We start from the raw sequence: 22,216 nt of genomic DNA on the forward strand, positions 1-22,216 counted from the left end.
GTTTGCAAATATTTTCTCTCTATTTTTGCCTTTTCACTGTTGATTCTTCTGCTGCACAGAAGTTTTTAAGTTCAATGTAGTCCCTCTTGTCTAGTTTAGCTTTATTTTTGCTTGTGTTTTTGGTGTGACTCATTAACTTTTACTTCTCTTAGGGCCAGACTTTCATCAGGATAGCTTGGTTGTGATTTTTGCCTTCCTTTCCACCTCAGTGCTCTCTTGAACATTGTTTAACAGGGGTGTTGGCTAATTACTATTGGTTCCCTGATGGGATACACCCAGAATTACCTTAATTTTTCTGGACTCATTCCCACCAAAGGTAATGAGAGAGCTATGGGAGAGGGGGTTCTTTCCTCCCATTTTCTCACTCCTTTCCCCTCATCTTGCCTTTTTTAAAAAAAAATCCCTTTCATTTCCCTATGTGAGGTACAGAATCTCCTCTGGGGCCTCCTCCTCCTTCCCTCTCCCACCCTCCTCGAGGAGTGGGGCGGTGGTCTCTGAGCCAATGACAGGTCCCACGGGCGGACTCCAGACCAATGAACGCTTCTGGGTTCCAGCTGGACCAATTAGCTTATTAGGGACATTGAATACCTGTATATAGCTAACATCTGTCCCATTGTCCTCTTATTAAAGACCCTCTGGTTTGGCCCATCACGGATTTGCATGTGTAAATGAGGCCCTACACTCTCCCCCCTCCCCCGCTTTTTTGGTTTTGTTTTTTAATTTTGGTGGCTTTAATCCATCTCCACAACTTCTGCCCAAGGCCAATAAAACACAGCCATTCTCCCTTTGTAAAAAGAAAGAGGGGTTGGGTTTCCTTCAATTGTCTGCCCTTTTCTGTCTCCTCCACTATTTTTGTTTTACTCTGTAGTTAACTTTACATTGAGCAGCTTCATCCGAGGACCTGTGCGCTGGACCTAGGCACTCTCTTATTGCTAGTGGCAACGGCCCTTTCGTTGTTCTAACCTAGGGGTTTGTGGGGGCCAGGGGCTTGGCGGCTGGGAGAAGAGTTTGGCCAGAGTCTTCGTTCTGCATTTCACACACATTCTGCTGGCGCTCTCGCTCTCTTACACACACACACACACACGCACGCACACACACACACACCCGCTCCGGCCCCTCTCCGTATGTCTTCCTTCAAGATGACAGGGCGCTGGAGAAAAGGCTGCTGGAATCAGCTGGTAGGTACAGTAGTAACCCGAACCCCACCCACCCGCTGCCTTTGCTCGCTCAGGTTTCTCCGGTCACTCCTGCCAGGGGAGAAAACATGTAAACGCGCCTCCAGAGGAGGGGCAGGGGGAGCTGGGAGCGGCGGGGGCGGCAGAAGGTGAGCCGGGGAAGGTGGCCGAGCGCCCCGGCTGCTGGGCCCTCCCCAGCGCTCCCTCGGGGCAGCAGCCCCAGCCCGCTTCGCCCCCACCCCATCCCCCTTTTCGTCGGGATTGCCTTCTCTCCCCCCCCCCGCCCCCCACGCCCTGCGACGGCGGAAATGACAGTGTGGTGCTGCCGCGGTGTCATGGTGCTGCCCCTGGACTGAGGAGCGAAAACTCTTAAGTTTGGCTCGGGAGACCCAGCCGCGGTAGCGTGACGGCCGCCGAGCTGTCCCCAGCGGGGCGCGCGGGCGGGCGGATCCTGGCTGCTGCGCGGCGGCGGCGGCTGCGAAGGCGGGCGGCGGCCTAGAGCGGCGGCGGCAACGGCGGCAGCGGTGGCAGCCGGGGAGCTCGCGCCGGAGCCTGAGCCAGCTCGCGCGGGAGGCAGGCGAGCACCCGGCGCCCTAGGGCGCGCCGAGGACATGGCCGGCAGCCGGGAAGGCTCTGGGTAAAACGCGCCCCCTCGCCGCGGCCCCGGGGGCCGACCGCCACCGCCGGCGCAGGGCTCGGCCCCGGGCTCGGGCCGCGCGTCTCAGGTGCGGCCGGGGCCCGGCGGGGGCCGAGGGCTGCTCCGGGGCTCTGCGGGGCGGGGTGACGGGGCCCCGCGAGGCTCGAGGTGGCGGCGGTGGCGGAGGGCGCCCCGGCCCGGCCCTGGCTCCCCGATGCGTCGCTGGGGCCCGGGCACCCGTCGCTGCCCTCCAGGGACGGAGTTTGCACTCCGGGGTCCGGGGCGGGGGCGGGTCCTAGGCCTCCCGCGCAGTCCAGCCGGGTCGGGCGCGGGCCCCTCCCCGAGCAGCTCTCCGAGAGCCTGGGCGCTAGTCTGGGAAAGGGCACCGCCGCCTTCCCACGCTCCCGCGGCCGGCCACCTCCTTGCCCCGGGCGGCGCCCCTCGGCCGCCTGGCTGTGGTGGCTGCGGCAGCCAGAGATGCTGCGGACACCCTGCCCGCGGGGAGGCCGGGCGAAACTTAATCCCTTTGCTGCCAGGGAATGATCCTGGAGTCTCTGTCTGGGTGGTTCCTTATTTTTGGCCTAGCTGTGAAACCAGCTCAGTGGGGGAGAGGGAAAACTTATAGGTCCCTCGGACAGACTGCGATGGAACCCGGGAAAGGTGGGGTTTTTCCATTCCTGGCTCGTAAGAAGTAAATAACAGCGAAGTAGATTGACAGAAACATTTTTGGTGACGATAAGGTTTCGGTTACTTAGCATAACGCGTGCAGCACATTTCTTGGAGGCGTTTCTTCTCAGAGCAGGACACTGGGGGCCCTGGGGTCGTTGGGTTCTTCACTTTTTCTCTTCCACACTCCCCTACCCGCCTTCACGCTCACTCGCCTTCTTCCTACGCGGTGATCACACGCCTACTTGCCCACCGTAATCTCCCAACCAGAACCACACGTCTCCTGGAGTCCTGTGCACTCCCAGGCTTCCTGTCAAGCAGCCTCTGGCTTCTGAACCAGCTTTGCCTTTTTGAGGATTTCTGAGTGTGGGGAGGGTGGATGGTTATGGTTGTTTGTGTCTGAAGTGTATTAGAGGCTATGTAAATAGACAAGTACAAATGTCGGTTGATTCTTCTGATTCTTAAGGTGGGCCATAAGGGCTGCCTTTACCTCCATTCTGTCCCCTTCCAATACTCCAGTCAGTTCTCTGGCAATGTTCCAATGGAAGCGGAACCCTGAATAGGGATGGTCCCTCCCCTACTTCTCATTTTACCCCAGCTGGTTACCCCTAATGCTCACATCCCCCTTTTCACTCCACTCATCACTGCCTTGAGAGGGAAAGAGTCTTTACTATTTTAATATTTTCCTGCCCAATCAATTAATGCAGAGATACAATGTGAATTAGATTTCCCCTGATGGTTCCACACAGCTTGATTTATGTGGTTGAAATACAAGTCTAGGAGCCAAGGAGATCAGAGAGTTCATTTCAAATCTGATGTTCCATTGGCTTTGTGGCCTTAGGACATTCCTGTGACCTTTCTTTCATAGTTGATGCACTTGTATGAAAGACATCATATTGTGTACTGGCTATTGTGAGTCTTGCCTTGATCCTTTGAAGATGAAAGGATTCTATAAACCCTCAGCATTATACTTTTCAAAGAAAGTACTTCATTTACCTTTTATTGAGGTAATAGTTTGGGTGTAAGTAGGAACCCTGGTTTACTGGGAACCCAAACTTGCCATTATTAACCCTTTTGGGAGCCAAATCTATACCCTACTGTGGTCCTAGGTCTGTTTCTTTTTTTTCCCTTAGTGCACATGCAACTAAATGAAAACATACATAAAACAAGGCATACAGAGTAATGATGATTATTTTAAACTAAGGCTTGAATCATATCTAATGTACTCCAACCTAACAATCTGAATCAAATGCATTTGAAAACATAACCTCACTCATTTTTAGCCCATATGGGGTGGGTAGTTAACTTTCTACTGAAAAGTGGCTTAAATACTTTTAGGCATGGCTATCTAAGCAGGATTAGTATCTTGCAGTGGTGAATCAACCATGTTTCTTAAAAGCACCTGCAATGTGCAGAGTCCTCTGCTGACTGGGCTAAGGCCCCAGCTTTGGCCTTACATTTTGGCCTCCTGTTTGTTTAAGGCATACCTCTGTACTTGCAGTTCTCGGATTAGGACAGGGAGGGGCTGTGCAGGGCAGGGGCAAAGCCTAGAGACTTGAAGGAGCGAGTATTTCCCTCCCATTTACTTTCATGACTACTAGACTCCTAATCTAGCATGTTGTACCTTGCAAGGCCATCCCTGGGAAGTACTGCCGCAAATCAGAATGGCTTGGTTGCTTTATGAACATATCATCTGAACAGTGCAAATTGATTTAGGTGAAATTAGTTTAGTTAATCCCTCCTCTAAGTGCAGGGCAACTTGCTCCAACTTGTAGATCCTAAAACAGTGCCAAAGGAGTCTCATAATTGCATCCAAAAATTGCTCTTAGTGAACCTGTCCATTCCCTCATCCCTCCTCCCATAAAATCTGCTGACACCATGACAGTTGAGAAGGAAACTGCCCAAGGTATATGCCTTTGCTACTTGATGAAGAGGAGAGAATGTCCTCCCTTCACTCTGTCTTTCAGGTTCTCTCTTTCCCCAACAGGGACAGAAATCTCTAAAAGGAAGGGGAGATAGGGCAAAGGCATAGAATGTGTCTCAAATGATTGTTCTCAGAGGTGTCTGCTCGTGTGTATCATTCAGTCTTTGTGGATGTTGGTAACTCCCTAGCTGTTAGGCCATTGGCCTCAGCTGCTGGTGGAGGCCAGTGGGGTGTTCCATTTCCAGTTAGCATTACGTTTTGTTCTTTTCTTCCATGCAAAAGTGGGAAATTGGCACTGTGTGAAGCACCTCCTTACTTAGGCCGAGTATCTTGACTTAGAGCATTGCATCATCAAAAGAGTATGTGGAATATGTTGATAATGGATATACGACAGTTCACAATTGTTCACTTTTTGATGAGTGAAATTTGGGTACCAAGGTGGTGGTGTGCTAATAATGTCTATATCTCAGGTCTCTCAACAAACCTTGTGTTCATTGCTGAGCAGTGGAAAAAATAGACTGGAAAAGTGTTTCTCAACCAGTGTGTTGGATCATTCTAACAAGTGAGACCAGATGGGTGGTGTTGCAACAAGAAATTCCAACTCCAATGACCCCCCTGTGCAGGCTGCTAGTCCTCTTTTTATTTCCCCTCTCTTCCAGGGGTCAATATATGGTTCTCCATTTTCATGAATTAAAAGTGTTAAGAGACTTCTGTGGGCACTGGAGGTTTGTGGCTTTTTCTACAGTTTTTCTTTTTCCATCTTCCCCTCCTCCATAACCACAGACACGCTCTTTTTGACAATCCCCCTGCTCCTGCATTGCCCTTAGAAATCTGTGTAAGCTGCTCAAACTACTAGATGGTTAATATGGGTGACAGAGGGATTTTGAGCAATGTGCTAACATCCCACCACTCCCTTCTTCGTGTGGGGTTCACTTGAATTCGTAATAAGGGTATTGGTTCTGCCTAAGTGGGTTAGCAAAGTATCCTTGGTAAGACTTATCCTCCTTGGGATCTTTTCTCCGTGAAGAGCTCCGACTGCCTGACCTTGGGCTTTCTCTCAGCCTCTTCCCTGCAGGTCAGACTCCTCTAGTTGATGAACAGTAGCCTCAGTCTCTGGATCTTCCCCTTACAGAAACCAAAAGATATGATAACAAATTCATTGTATAACCTAAAATCCTCTTGAAACAGAAAATCCCAGTAGTTGCAGTTTGACCAGTTAGGGATATAACACGGGGGCATGGGAGACAATGCTAATGCAGGACTGTGACTGTCTGAATGTATACAGCCCAGAGGTAGAAAAATGGTTTATGGTCCAGAATCCTTGATTGCTTTTGTCTATAGCCCTTTGTTCAGTGTTGCTAGGATCCATGTGGCTCCCAGGGGAGTAGAAGCTTGATTTCTAATATACTTCTGTTCTCTGCCCCTTGTTTCTGACCTGAACTTGGGTCCTCTCAGCCTAACACCTACAGCATGCCCTACATACATATATTGCCAGTTTTATTCTGTAGAGGTTAGAGATGGCTGTCCATCTAGGTGTGCCCCTGAACATTTAAAAATTTACAAATATTTCATTGGGTAGCAGAGATTGGGAAAAGCAGTCCTAGAATAGATGGAAAGCTATCCTCTTATCAGTAGGTAAATTGTTTGTTCTCCAACCCCCAAACTGCTGGTGTAATTGGCATTAAGATAAAGGTGTTATGAATTGTACTTATGATTTCTGACAATTATCAGGTGTTACCTTGGCAAATCCGTTTCTTGGTTACTTAGATTAATCTTTTGTGCTTGTAGCAGATCTAGGACTTCTAGTTCTGCTATTGTGATATTCATTTTAATGTTTATGATGACTATATTGTATCAAATAGCCAATGGTTGGATTTAGGAGCTAATTATTGTAAAGATCATTAAATCTGTGTACTATAAAATATTAAGTAGGCTTTAATAACCTATTAGACAGGAACTGGCTCTGGTGCTGTCAGTCAGTAATCAACCTCCAGTCCTGAGCTCTCCCTGTGCATGATAAAAGCTTACGAAAAAAGAAGAGAGAGAGTTTTTCCCTTTGGGGGAACTCCAGTCTAACAGGGGATACATTTGGGCATGTTAAATACCAGTCAAATGCATGTCCTCCAGAAAACTTGTGGGGGAGTGTAATTGTCCTCTATTATGTCAACCATTATGCATTTTGGGTATATTTCCAAACATGCACTATTTCCTTAATAACTTGCTCTGTATCTGTCATCTGTGAATGTGTGTTGAGAATATCTGTATTTATAAAGCAAGTTAATAATGTTATTCTCATCTGATCCTCACAAAAGCCTGTGAGATTGGGTAACACAGGTATTTTTCATTTGACAGATGAGGAGGCTGTGGCCCAAAAGATTTAAATGTTTTACCTGGGATCACTCAGCAAATTCAGCTTAGAGCCAGGACTTGGCAAATCCGTTTCAATCAGGCTTTGCTGAGAGGATCAAATGAGATGAGCCATTTGAAAAGTATAAAATTGGTACACAAATGTAAAGTGACTGTTAATTATACTTACTGACCACATTAGTCTCTTTTTTCTGGGTTTCTGTCTTCCGTTTTTTTAGGATGAGAATTCTGTGCATTGGGTGCCTTTTACACTCCCAAATAATCATTTTTGTGCTGTAGAGGGGTCCTTTCCTACTAAGTAGTATTCTAGAATTCGGTGTCTTCCTTTTCTTCCAAAAGCTGTTTTCGTTAGTTTGTACTCCCGTGGGATGCCCCTCCCCCTTCAGTTGTCCCCCAGAACACCCATTATGTCTTCTTGGAGGCACAACAGGCAAAACCAGCCACTGTCCTTGAGCACCTTGGCTTAGCCAAGGGTAAGTAATGCATTTTGTTTATTTGTTTCCAGTTTCTTTCATGATGATGCCCATCGCTTGTCAGCCTTTCAAGTCACACTAATAAATAAGATTTGTGTTTTGAGGAGCTGGTTTTCATTAATCCCAGCTGTCTTTCCTATGTGGTAACATACAGTAAGAACTCTGTTATAATAGGATGTCAGAGCTGGAAAACATCTTAAAGAGATCGTCTGGTGATTCTAGGGCAACTTGAATGACATTTTACAGTTAAGGGAACATCAGACTAAGCCAGGGCTCATTTGCTCATCCTCTAAGGCAGAGAGACAGTTTCTAGTGTTTTAAGGAAGAGCTCAGCTCATGGGATATTAATGTTAATATCCTGCAGAATATAAAGCCTACTACTCGGCTCAATCCTCATTCTACAGCCCAGGGGTCAGGCTGGGTTTTACACTCCTGGTTTTTCTGTGAAGAAAAGGAGACTGTGGTTCCTCAGGGAGGTAATGAGAGCCCAGAACCATGCTCCACAGGCCGGGAAGATGAAAACTAGATGGAATATAAACTGTTGAAATAAATGGACATTTAATTATGTTCAAATAACATTTGAAATAATAGCATTCTGCCAAGTGCCGATCACAGCTTCTCTGATCAGGGTTAACTGAATGCTGGATTTGAAGGGCAATGCTGAAGTCAATCTTTCATTTTGTAACTGTAGAATGTATTATTTTTATCCTAATTGCCTGCATTGAAACTCCTCCTTTGTATCCATGCCTACTCACACAGCCTTATACCTTCTTATAGTTTATTCTCATCAACTATTTTTTTAGGAGTCTCAGCCTGAAGGGGGAGTGCAGGCTGACAGCCATACAGAAACAATTTTATACTAGAACAAGGGCAAATCCATAAACATTCTTATTTGACTACACGGCAGTAACTAAATGATATGGAAGGGAACAAATCAGTGGATGTGGATGTGGGCATTTGTATCTTAACATGGCAATTGACCTGCCTGCCCAGGCATTTCATCAGTGCATTTTTATGACAAACTATTCTGGGCTTCCCTTGTAGCTCAGTCAGTAAGGAATCTGCCTGCAGTGCAGGAGATATGGGTTCGATCCCTGGGTTGGGAAGATCCCCTGGAGAAGGAAATGGCAACCCACTCCAGTATCCTAGCCTGGAAAATCTTATGGACAGAGGAGCGTGGTGAGCTGCAGTCCATGGGGTTGCAAAGAGTTGGGCACGACTGAGCAACTTAACACTATTGTGTTTTCTGGCAAAAAAAAAAAAAAAAACAAACTTCGTGATTACCTGTCATTCAGTGACACTCTTATCAGGTTTACATCCTATCTTTATCTTTACTATATTCTCTAATTCTGGATAGATTAGCATTTCACAAACTTTTTGAAGTTGCAACACTGCCATTGTTTTATTTTTGTTGTACCACTTCCTCATGTATTTCTTAAAGGTATTTTGTGACCTAGGAGTCAAACAGTTTTTAGGAATCTTACAATTTTTAAATGAATAAAAAATTGGGAGCTAATCATTTCCTGATACCCATTGATCATTAGAGATATCCCAGGTATTGTAAAACCTAGACAGGCAATCACCAACCTAGAAAAGCAATTGAGAGGAGTAAGCACTTTAGTAGAATTTAGAAACACTACTGAATTACACAGTTGGCAGTGTGGAATAGTGGTTAACTGTGGTTCACACTCTGGATTGTGGGTCTGAATCTTTTTTAAAAATTAAGATAACATTCACATACCTTAGTTTCACTACTTTGAAGTGTACAATTCAGTGGTTTTTAGTATATTCACAAAGCTGTGCAATCGTCACCACTAATTTCTAAACATTTTCATCATCCCCAAAGGAAAACCCATATACATTAACAGTCACATTCCATTTCCTCCACCTCCCACCCAGACCCTTGAGAAATACTAATTTGCTTTCTGTTCTTATGAGTTTGCCTGTTCTGGGCATTTCCTATAAAGAGAATCATATAATCTGTGACCTTCTGTAACTAACTTCTTTCACTTAGCATGTTTTCAAAGATCATCCATGTTGTAGCATGTATCAGTGGTGGTGGTGGTTTAGTTGCTAAGTCATGTCTGACTCTTGCAACCCCATGGGCTGTCACCCACCAGGCTCCTCTGTCCATGGGATTCTCCAGGCAAGAATACTGGAGTGGGTTGCCATGCCCTCCTCCAGGGGATCTTCCCAACCCAGGAATCAAACCCTGGTCTCCTGCATTGCAGGCAGGTTCTTCACTGACTGAGCTGCAAGGGAAGCCCCACATGTATCAGTACTTCATTCCTTGTCTTGCTGAATTATATTCCATTGTATGGATATACCAGTTTTGTTTATCTGTTCATCATTTGAGGGACATTTGGGTTGTTCCCACCATTATTGTGATTAATAATGCTATGAACATTTGTGTACAAGTTTTTAGGTGGGCATGTCTTCAGTTCTCCTGGATCATATGGTAATTCATTTAGCATTTTGGGGAACTGTCAAACTATTTTTGCTGCATAATTTACATTCCCACCAGCAATGTATGAGGGTCCCAGTTTCTTCATGTCCTGGCTGACATTTGCTTTTTTTTTTTTAAATTCTGGCCATTTTAGTGTGTGTGAAGTAATATTACAGCTATTCTAGTGAGTGTGAGGTGGTATCTCAGTGTGGTTTTGATTTGTATTTCCCTGCCTCTTGAGAAACCTATGTACAGGTCAGGAAGCAACAGTTAGAACTGGACATGGAACAACAGACTGGTTCCAAATAGGAAAAGGAGTACGTCAAGCCTGTATATTGTCACCCTGCTTATTTAACTTCTATGCAGAGTACATCATGAGAAACGCTGGGTTGGAGGAAGCACAAGCTGGAATCAAGATTGCCAGGATAAATATCAATAACCTGAGATATGCAGATGACACCATCCTTATGGCAGAAAGTGAAGAACTAAAGAGCTTCTTGATAAAAGTGAAAGAAGAGAGTGAAAGAGTTGGCTTAAAACTCAACATTCAGAAAACGAAGATCATAGCATCTGGTCCCATCATTTCATGGCAAATAGATGGGGAAACAGTGGCTGACTTAATTTTTCTGGGCTCCAAAATCACTGCAGATGGTGATTGCAGCCATGATATTAAAAGACGCTTGTTCCTTGGAAGGAAAGTTATGACCAACCTAGACACCATATTAAAAAGCAGAGACATTACTTTGCCAACAGAGGTCCATCTAGTCAAGGCTATGGTTTTTCCAGTGGTCATGTATGGATGTGAGAGTTGGACTATAAAGAAAGCTGAGCACCAAAGAATTGATGCTTTTGAACTGTGGTGTTGGAGAAGACTCTTGAGAGTCCCTTGGACTGCAAGGAGATCCAACCAGTCCATCCTAAAGGAGATCAGTTCTGGGTGTTTGTTGGAGGGATTGATGTTGAAGCTGAAGCTCCGATACTTTGGCCACCTGATGTGAAGAACTGACTCATTGGAAAAGACCCTGATGCTGGGAAAGATTGAAAGCAGGAGGAGAAGGGGATGACAGAGGATGAGATGGTTGGATGGCATCACTGACACAATGGACATGGGTTTGGGTGGACTCTGGGAGTTGGTGATGGACAGGGAGGCCTGGCGTGCTGCGGTTTGTGGGGTCGCAAAGAGTCGGACATGAATGAGCGACTGAACTGAACTGAATGGCTAATGATGTTGAGTACCTTTTCATATACTGACTGATCATTTGCATATCTTCTTTGGAGAAATGTCTATTCAGATCCTTTGCCATTCTGTGTATTTCTAGATGCTAGACCTGTATCACATATTTGATCTGCAAATATTTTCCCATTCTGTGAATTGTCACTTTTTTGGTGATGTCATTTGTAGTACAGAAAGTTTTAAATTTTGATCAGGTCCAATTTATCTGTTTTGTTCTTCAGTTGCATATTTGGTGTCATTTAAGAATCCCTTGCTTAACCTGTGTTCATGAAGATTTACACTTATGTTTCCTTTCAAGAGTTTTATATTTTCTGTGCTTACATTTAGATTGTTAATCTATTTTGAGTAAATTTTTGTGTATAGTGTGAGGTAGATCTCTAACTTCTTCCTTTGGCTTGTGGGCAACTGGTTTTCCCAAAGCCACTTGCTTGAAAAAAATTATTGTTTCCCTGTTGAATGGTTTTGGAACTCTTATCAAAAGTCAGTTGACCATAAATATATGAGTTTATTTCTGGACTCTCAGTTTTATTCTGGGTTTGAATCTCTACCTTGTTACTTGCAAACAAATGTGACCCTGGACAAGTTACCTTTTTTTGTTGTTTTAATAATAATACCTACCTTTTAGAGGGCTGTTGTGAAAATTAAATGAGATAATGCCTATAAAGGGTATTATTTACTGCCTCACACGTGGCAAATGCATAATGGCTTTTAAGGGGAAAGGTGCTTGGGTAGTCAGGTAGGTAGGGAAAATGGGAGATAGGTTGAAAGGATGCTGAAATACTAGGAAAGACCAGAACAAGGTCTCTCATAAATGAGAGATGAGATGAACAGATATTTGAAAAAGTTGAAAAAATACTCAATTCTCCCAAATTGTAATAAAACAGAGTAGAAACAGTTTGATAGAAAAAGTTACTTACCATAAGCAACAGATTATAACCATTTTATATTATTCTGTATAGACCGGCAATCAGTTCATGTAGTTGTTTTAGAGCACTGATGTTTGGCCTTTTTGTCAAGGACTCTTTTTTTTTTGGCTGCAGCATGCCACAGGTGGGAGCTTAGTTCTCCAACCAGGGATCAAACCTGTGCCACACCCCTATATTAGAAGTGTAGGGTCTTAACCCCTGGACTACCAGGGAAGTCCCTTCTGTCAAAGACTCTTTTGAGAACAATTCAAATGCTGTGGATAATCTGCTCCCCATGAAAGTGGATATGTGATATACACACAGCATTCTTTAAACATTTCTAGAAGGTTCAGAAATCCCTGGTCAGAAATCCTATTTTGACCTTATCCAAGGCAATCCTGATTCCATAGCATGCTTTCCTAAGCTTAATTTCATAGTGACATTCCAAGTGTCACATTTAGTCAGGAACAACTTTTTGGGTTGCAGGAAAATTCAGAGTTTTTCCTCTGCACTCAGGAATTTATATGACACGTTCCTAAGATTTAGAAAAGTTGTGGTACACCAGTTGTTTTTGTAAAGGTTTCAACACAGAGACAGGCCTATCAGCAATGCTCTTGACCACCTATCATTTTGGTGGGAGGCCTTACTCCATTCTCCCAAGTAGCTTCCAACACAGACTGAGGACTGCAGACCTGCAGTTCTGGAAGAGAACACAATAGAAATTCAGAATGAGGTGGAGATGGGCCTAGAAGGAAGAGATGAGATTCTGAAAGAGACTAGGAGTGAGAGGCAGATTCAGAGAAACTCAGAGGGACATGGACTCAAATAGAAGTGGAAACATGCTGTCTAGAAACCCTCTTATAAATAGTCAAGATATTTATCCAGTGAAGGAGATGAGATGATTAAATTAAAGGTGTAGGGGAAAGAGCACAGACATTGGCATTAGACTGCCCCAGTGATCTGGGTATGTAGGTTCCTGGTTCATTTACTTAACAATGCTGAGCCCCAGTTTCCTAACCATAATGTGTGTATAGCATTAGTACCTTCTGTACAGCCTTCTTGATAGAATTTAATGAAATACTGTGTGTAAAGTTCCTAACAAGGTACTTAGAATACAGGAGGTGCTTAGTAAACACTAGGTCTCTTCTTTAACTTCCTCTACTTTAAGGAATCTTTCATTTAACAATTTTTGAATAACCAGTGTATGCGAGGCACTGTGCTATGAATAAAAATATGACATAGTTGATGCCTGCAAGGAGAGTTAGCTGGAGATACAGATACATGTATTAAATAAAACAGAGTGATAAACATGTAAATGAGAGAACTCCTGGGTTTCTAGGCTTGGATGATGATATTCAACAGATAGGGAAAATTGGAAGAAGAGCAGGTGTTTTGTATTGTGGGGCTGGGAAGAATATCAAGTTCATTTATGGACATGTTGAATTTGAGCAATGGAACTACCAAAGGCAATATTCCTGCCTTGAGTGAAAGTTGGAATCTATCATCTCTAAAGTCGCTTCCAATTCTAAAATTCTGTGATATATATACATTTTAATTGTTTTACTTTTTCATCTCTATCGGTGAATGTGGATAGATGTTATATGCTACAAAATATTAGCCAATAACTTTTAAGCACTTGTGAATTGTAAAATAAGAATAGCACACATCTCTTTTTAAAAAGGTGGTTATGCAAACATCTAAACTTACTAAACCAACTGAGAATGTTTTACAGTAAGATTCTTCACTTTTACAGTCCAGTTTTCCATAGATTTCCATTAAATAGCTGGTTAGTTCAGTGCACTTAAAACATTTGATTTAGAAATAGCTTTTAGGGATACATCTATTGTACTTGGGGACAACATATAATTGTACTCAATAGTTAAGTGTCCTGTGAGAGGGCTATGCAGATATCTCTGACAGATGACAAAATCTAAACAAATACCAATGGCAGAATCAAACCTTCAAGCCCTGATGAGACTCTCCAGTAATAGTGAGATGATGAACAAAGTTATTCAGAACCAAAAAAGCCTTTCTCTTTTCATAAATCGGATTCCCACTTTAAGCCAACAAAATTCCATAATTTTTATACTTTAATATTTTTCCTCTGTCTCTAGTAACTCAGTTTGCTAAAAATGGTATGGAATAGAAATTTCCATGTGTGGTAATAGGAAATAATTCAAGGTCACCTATCTGAAGAAATAATTATCCTGCACTGAGAACTACATTTTTCGAAAGCTCTTCTTTTTTTTTATGCAGCTTCTTAGAATGGTATCATTTCAAGAACCAGAGAGTTAGGTTGAAACATGGCCTTGTTTTCCTTCCACTAGATGTGAAATAGGAGCAGCTTGGAAGTAAAATAGAGAACACTACTGGAGAATGGAGATTGAGAATTTGGCAGGGCCTTAGACGCGTCATAGTCCAGGACAAGAGATGTCAGTGGAGAGGGTCTGTGAATAGGAATGTGAGTTAGTAAACCAAGATTCAGAGGTGGCACTAGCTTCTATTTATTAGTGCAGGAAAATAAGCCCAGGCATTTGTCAAAAACAAGGTTTCAAGGGGGGAGAATAGCTTTCTGGTTAATTCCCAACTTGCTTTCCTAGTGAACCAGCATCCCTGGGGAATCCAGCCTGTAAAGCCTCCATGGGTTAGTGTGTAATTATGTTACATCCACATTTCCTTTGGAAATGCTTAACGACTTCTTCTTTGTGTTCCTTGCAGGTGAAAGCCCAGCCTCTGCGGTTCTTAATGCCTCAGCAGGATTATTTTCACTAAAGATGGAAACACTGGAGTCTGAATTGACCTGTCCAATCTGCCTAGAGTTGTTTGAAGACCCCCTTCTGCTCCCTTGTGCTCACAGCCTCTGCTTCAGCTGTGCCCATCGCATCTTGGTCTCCAGCTGCAGCTCCAGTGAATCCATTGAACCCATTACTGCTTTCCAGTGTCCTACATGCAGGTATGTTATCTCACTGAACCACCGGGGCCTGGACGGCCTCAAGAGAAACGTGACTCTGCAGAACATTATTGACCGCTTCCAGAAGGCTTCTGTCAGTGGACCCAATTCCCCAAGTGAGAGCCGCCGAGAGAGGACTTACAGGCCCAGCAGCGCCATGTCTAGTGAGCGAATTGCGTGCCAATTCTGTGAGCAGGACCCGCCAAGGGATGCAGTGAAAACGTGCATCACTTGTGAGGTCTCCTACTGTGACCGTTGCCTGCGGGCTACACACCCCAACAAGAAACCTTTCACCAGCCACCGCCTGGTGGAACCAGTGCCGGACACGCATCTTCGAGGGATCACCTGCCTGGACCATGAAAATGAGAAAGTGAATATGTACTGTGTATCTGATGACCAGTTGATCTGTGCCTTATGCAAACTGGTGGGGCGTCACCGAGACCATCAGGTCGCATCCCTGAATGATCGGTTTGAGAAGCTCAAGGTAAGGGATCTGGAAGACACACCTTACATACCTTTATCTCTTTACACATAGTCTTTATATACAGTCAGCAAGTTCCCTAATAAAATCGGTCACTTTTCCTATATGACAAAAATGAATTAACTCCAAGTTCTTCTCATAAGAAATAGCCTTATAACCTGCAAGCTCTCACTGTAGCCTGTTTCATCTTTTGCACATACCTGCTTGCATTCATTCACCTTTGGCCAGTTCTGGGGGATTTAGCCCATGGCCCACACTAATAGTCTGCCCAGGGAAACAGCACCCTCTCTCCTCTGACAATGACATATTATACCCTGTATATCTCTGCCATGATCTTTCCATGTCTTCTTTTAAGTATGTGAGCACCTGTGTAGGTATACTACAATTAGCATATGTGCTGATTTGCATAATTGTGCATATAGCAATGGGAAGATTGGGTGTGTCTCCATGTAGATGTGGGTGGAGGTGTCTGAGTGTGTCTACGTAGGTGACAGGTTTTCATGGAGGACAGTACTGTATGTGTTATACACTAGAGAAGTAAAGCTTTGGCACTGACCACTACAAATTGCTACCAAGCCCTTAACAAGGCAGCTAATTCTAAATCTGCCTTAAAAAACAAAGCAAATAGACAAAAGTGGGACTTCAGTGTACTATGAAGTCAGGAGGGATCATCAAATACTGAAGTAAACATTTAAACTGAAGGCAAAAAATATTTAATCCAGGATCACATTTTGTGCCAGTATTCATTTTTGTGGGGTACAGACCAAAGTGCTTCCTGGGAAGTTTCTGTTCAGTGGACAGAGTTTTCTGAAGTTGTTGTGCCATATAATATTTTTGTGCAAGTCTAAGTGCCTGTCTATTTTAGAGCACTCCTACCTCACGTTGATGTTAACAAATGTCAGATCCAGCAAATTATTTTATTACCATTGCCTGTCTGCTATGGGGCTCAATTTCTCTTAAGAAACTGCTTAACAGAAATTCCAGAAAAATAAAATATTTAAACAAATAATAAGATTACCATCCCAAAATAGGACCTGGATATATAAGCAAAGCTAGAAGGAACACCCAGGCAGTGTGGAAGAAGGGCGATAAGGGAGTGGAGATTTCCCTCTTGCCATGCTATGGAAAAGTCATTGTAGCTTATGTAAAAATTATGATGTTGGTGAGGGTAGTAATACTCGGAATAGGATACACTTTCCATTCTGTGATTCATTGAAGACAATATTGAGAGTCACACTGACCATGGTTTGTGCCTTTTTAATTTTTTTTTAAATCTTTGGAATTTGTTGAAATTAGCTTTTTTAAAAAGAAATTTGTTTTGGCTGTGCCAGGTCTTCCTTGCTGTGTAAGCTTTTCTCTAGTTGCAGCAAGTGGGGGCTACTCTTCGTTGCACCGTGTGGGCTTCTCATTGTGGTGGCTTCTGTTGTTGCATAGGATGGGCTCTAGGGCAAGTGGGCTCCAGTAATTGCAGCATGCGGGTTCGGAATTGCAGCTCCCTGGCTCTAGAGCGCAGGCTCAGTAGTGGTACATGGGCTTAGTTGCTCCGTGGCACGTGGAATCTTCCTGGATCGGGGATCGAACCCGTATTCCCTGCATTGGCAGGCAGATTCTTTACCACTGAGCCACCAAGGAAGTCCAATTTGTGGCTTTTGATTTTTATTTACATTTAATATTTATAAATTTATACAAAGTTTAATGTTTATCTGTTGATTTCATTCAAGTTGATATTCTCATTCATATCAAGACTGCAGAGGGCAATAATCTCATTGGCTTCAATTCTTAGAATCCTAAGATGGTTGGCCTTGGACTTGGTCCAGTTGAAGCCCTGTGTTTTAAATTGGTATAAATGGAGGCTTTGTGCGGTTAAGCCATTTGGTCAAAGTCACAGAACTGGAACTGGAACTCAGCTTCTAGAGCTAAGTTGAGTTAAATATCCTTTCTATTGTAGCCTGTTGTCACTTTGTTTTGGACCTAAATTTTTCCTATGAAATGTGATTTAAAACTTAAATTTATGCTCCAACAACTGTGCATTTCATGGGTCACAGATAAACAGTTAATAGCATTGAGGAAAAGGCATGTTGTATAAACTTACAGCTTTTTAATAGCAAGAGATAGAAGCAGGGTTGCAGGAATACCAGGGGATATGGAGAGGAGAGAACAATCTCTGCCAAATATTTGCAGGTGTTGGAACTATAATAAGGCATTGGCCTTGAGAAATATTCCAAACAGAAAAATCTGTATCCATATGTACCATTGAGATAACAAAAGACTGGATAGACCAAGCCTGTATCTACAGAACACCAGCTTTTTGAAAACATCCGAAAACATGAAAACATTGGATGATTGATTAGATATTTGGCATCATGCAGCAATAGTCCTTGTCTCCAGGGATAGGTGTAAAATAAAAGTATTTTGCCAAAAGATACTTTACTCTGTAACTAATCAGTAATTTGGAGAGTTAGGAAAGGCCACATTTTGAATTGTTTCCCTTTAAATTTTTAGGAAATATGCAGAAAATTCAGATTATAAATTAAGTGGAAACTTTTTTGCTCGTTTTTGGACAGAGAGTGGAAACATATGAATCATTCCCAACTGTGTGGTTTGTTATGTTGTCTGGAACAACTTGGACTTTGAGGAGGGAGAGAGAAGTCCTGCTTGTGTGAGAGGGGGATGGGTGGGGTAGGGGTCACTTGAGTTTGGTGCCAAGAATAAAAGGATATTAATTCTCCACATTAAGCAGAGAGGAAGTCTGACATTTAGGGTCACATGTCCTCACTTCTTTGAGTTAATTTTAATTTAGAAAAGCATTTAGGATTATCCCCTTAATCTGCTTGATTCTTCCTGAAGGAGAAAGGAGAAAGGTAGCTGTCAGAAGCTACAGGGTAGATGGCCTTGAGTGGATTCCCCTGGCCCTCAGAGGAGCACAGGAGTCCTACCCGAGGAAGGAAAAGGTTTTACTTACTGGTCAGTGTTTATTTGTAACTTTTTTTCTGGAGATTCATTGGTGGCATTTCTAACTACTCTTTTTGCACTAACCTCCCTGATTAGGATTAGTGGTCTCAAATATTTATTTGTTCAATAAAGAATAAACAGATCATGACATTTTAGATGAAAGGTCAGAAGAACCAGAAGCTAGCCTGTCTTCTTAACATGTACTCAAAATGGGTTAGAGGATTTGGGATGCTTACTATTGTTTATTATCTTTGTCTAATTGTCCAGGCTATCTAAATATCCTTCAGAAGGCTACCAGTGCTTTAATTAATTCTTTGATTTGACAGAGTAATTGTTTTCCTGACAGTCATTACAGTTTAAGGCCTATCAGAATAACTATTTTCTCTATTCTCTTTTCATCTACTATTCCATATATATATATATAAGCTTATGATATATGTTGCATTTCTATAAAAATGCTTCATATTTTAGAGTTTTCATTGTCACATGAGTTCTTCCCCTTAGAAAAATTGATATTATTGCATTAATAAATGTTGGCTTTATAAAAGAGGTCAAATTTGGGTGACTCTCTGCTGGAGACAGATCTCAACTGGATATTCCGAGTCCTGTACAACTTGGTTCTCATGCTTGCTCACCTGTCTTTCCCTCCTGCCACTCTCAAACATGTTACCTTCACCATCCAGTAAAACCTCCTGACTATCTGCTAAACATGCCACTCTCTTTTCTGACTCTTAACACTCACTCATACTGTTTTTCTGGCCTGCTTAGGAGTCCTACCTACTGTTTAGTGCTCTATTGAAATCCTGTAAGGCCACTCCAACACACCCCAATGATACCATAAATTCTTTGAGGCCAGGCACAATGTCTTTTTGCAGCACACAATGACAACCCACTCCAGCATTCTTGCCTGGAGAATCCCATGGACAGAAGAGCCTGGTGGGCTACAGTCCATAGGAGTTGGACACGACTAAAGTGACTGAGCATGAATGCACAATGTCTTTTATTTCTCCAAAGCCTTCCTTTGTGTCTAGCACATATAGTATAGGCTCAAGGAATCCAAATGAATTAAATCTTTGTAATGGATTTGCAGGAAGTATACCAGAATCTATAGCTTGTTTCCATATTCATAAGATATAAAGCTGTCTTGCCATCTTTAACATTTAATAAGTCTAGGGGAAAAATCTCCTGTGAACTACTGATAATGATAAAAACCAGAGTGTTAGCAAAAGTGTGACATGTCCTTAATTTCAGGTACCTATCCATTTTGACTGCTGGATTTTCTAACTGCCTAACCCTAAGGTGACATCTGTATAAATCAGATGTGATTATTATAATTCTCTTTGAGAGTGATGTCTTCACATTTCCATGCCCACAGCCTGCCAAAAATATAGCTGATGAAAACCAGGGGGAATAGAGGAATTTCCTGACGGGAATAAACAAGAACATTTTCTTTTTCTTGTTACATTTCCGCAAATTCATTACTACAAATAATTCTTAAATGCAGTTACATTTACCTATCAGGGATCTTGTTGTTATAAAATATTACCTGGCACTAGACTAAGATTTTTGCTATAGAAAGTAAAAGTTCCTCCCCCGCACTCCCCCTTCAACACACACACACATACAAACAAAGACTGAGACAGAGAGAGCTAAAAGATTGCCAGACAAAGAGAAGGGAGATATGAGACTTGGAGAATGTTCAAAAGAAAACCACAGTGAAAGTTAAAAGGTTGGAAAATATGATATTCTAGAAGCTTATCATAGTGGGTTACTTGTCCTTCTTCCTACTCAGTCACTCTGTCATCTACCCACCCATTCTCACTCAGCCACTACCTTCTCCCAGTTGGTTGTCTACTCACCCACTTGACACCCACTTCTGTCTGCCAAAACAGATACCCTCTCAGCTTATCTACCAATGGATGTTTGTTTCTGAACCAGTATGAATATCAGAGAAATAAGGAGAAATGTCTTTATGAGAGACTGGGTTGAGAGAGGGCATATTTGCATACATCTGTATATGTCACTGTACACAAGTATGTGCATCTCTGAATGGGTGGGTGGCTGAGAATTTAATCTGTGTGTGTGTCTGTGGATCTATAAATGTGTGTCACTCTGTGTGAAGAGGAGAGAGTGCCTGTGCTCCTCTTCTGGGGGCTAATCTGTGGATAACTGGGGTATGAAGGGGTCGTGAGTGTAGGGCAGGCTTTCTGTGGTCACCCTGAGGAGAATTAGGGCTTCAGTAGACCCTATCCTGAGACAAGGGATCGCCAATAAATGAGCTTCATGATAAGACAGATCTTTAGGAGGACAGGGGTCACCATAGCTGAAGGAACAGAAAAAATTGTTTCTCACTTTCACCCACTTAGGTACTGAATCACACTAGCTAAATATTGATATTATAAGAGCAGAACATTTGTGTCTAGATTTGCACTCTCTAAGGTATGGTGGTACACGTGTGTGTATGAAAGTATTAGTCACTCGATCATGTCCAACTCTTTGTGACTCTATGGACTATCCCACCAGGCTCCTCTGTCCATGGGATTTTCCAGGCCAGAATACTGGAGTGGGTTGCCATTTCTTTTTCAGGGGACCTTCCCAACCCGGAGATTGAACCCAGGTCTCCCGCATTGCAGGCAGATTCTTTACTGTCTGAGCTGTAATATCTGTCATGGGGTTTTCCAGCTAAACTAGCCTTCATCTTACAAACTTAAAATCATTCTTGCTTGTAGATCTGTAGTCTGTTGATTGTCTAAGACTTGCCTCTGACTACTTAGAATATGTATAAATCTGTACATGTTCTGTATGTGTGTGGGAGGGTAAAAAATGCATTTTATTCCATTTCTACTTGAACTGTGTGCTAAGACTCATTTGAATCACCTTTCTCTCCCTCCAATAATTATATTGATTCTCTGACTCTATTAGTAGTAGTAACAGGCCCCTGTGTTGGAAGATGTTTTCTGTTGTTTCTCAGATTTGAAAGCAAGTTTAGCAAGTGGATATTCCAACTATCTGTGCTCTTGAGTGAGTGAGTGAAAATCGCTCAGTGGTGTCCAATTCTTTGCGACCCCATGGACTACACAGTCCATGGAATTCTCCAGGCCAGAATACTGGAGTGGGTAGCCTTTCCCTTCTCCAGGGGATCTTCCCAACCCAGGGATCAAACCCAGGTCTCTTGGATTGCAGGTGGATTCTTTACCAGCTGAGCCACAAGGGAAGCCCGATCTGTGATCTTATCTTTCTGTTTTTCTTTTATTTCTTTTGTCCCAAGTCTCCTCTTCATCAACATCTGAAAGAGCTAACAATCATCAGTCTGAGAACAGCTTACAAAACATTGACTCCAAGATTGTTCTTGGGTGGCTGAAACTCCTGTCTGTTATTATTGGGCAAAAGAACATATTACAGAAATATAATATACACAAGGAAAGATTAAAGAAACAAGGATTATTAAACCCAAAGAAGTGAGGTTTAAAGGGGAAAATGTAATAATGACATTCAAGTTCATGAAGCGTTGGTATATGAGGTAATGTCTTGTTCTTTATCTCCCCTGAAGATGGATCAGACAAGAACTTAAACTGTAGCCCCAGGGATTTAGCTCTGGGGCTCATTCATTCATTTAAAAAGCAGTTAATGAACATGCATTTTGTTTATTTAAAATGAAAGTGTTAGTCGCTCAGTCTTGTCTGACTCTTTGCGACCCCATGGACTGGAGCCCACCAAGCTCCTCTGTCTATGGGATTCTCCAGGCAAGAATACTGGAGTGGGTTTCCATTTCCTTCTCCAGGGAATCTTCCCAACCCAAAGATTGAACCTGGGTCTCCCGAATTGTAGGCAGATGCTTTATGATCTGAGCCACCAGGGAAGCCAGTCCATGGGGTTGGAAAGAGTCTTGGACACGACTGAGAGACTTCACTTCACTTAATAAATGAGATGGGGCTTCCCTGGTGTCTCAGACAGTAAAGAATATGTCTGAGCAAGAAACCCGGGTTTGATCCCTGGGTCTTTAGGT

At 43.0% G+C, this 22,216-nt stretch overlaps 1 protein-coding gene across 3 annotated transcripts in view; it reads left to right on the top strand.

Moving 5' to 3' along the window:
* The first annotated feature begins 978 nt into the window (after nucleotides 1–978).
* Nucleotides 979–22,216, top strand: part of MID2 (midline 2) — a 103,456-nt gene continuing 82,218 nt past the window's right edge. For 2 of the 3 annotated variants that reach the window (XM_040265043.1, XM_040265044.1), the window contains exon 1: nucleotides 13,967–15,261. In XM_040265043.1, the coding sequence (XP_040120977.1) occupies nucleotides 14,512–15,261 (750 nt within the window). In that variant the 5' untranslated portion in view covers nucleotides 13,967–14,511. Of the gene's footprint in view, nucleotides 1,179–13,966; nucleotides 15,262–22,216 lie in introns of those variants that run through there. The other variant, XM_040265045.1, reaches the window with a different exon arrangement.

The sequence above is a fragment of the Oryx dammah genome, unplaced genomic scaffold (assembly GCF_014754425.2).
Source record: "Oryx dammah isolate SB20612 unplaced genomic scaffold, SCBI_Odam_1.1 HiC_scaffold_23, whole genome shotgun sequence".
Taxonomy (NCBI): Eukaryota; Metazoa; Chordata; class Mammalia; order Artiodactyla; family Bovidae; genus Oryx; species Oryx dammah.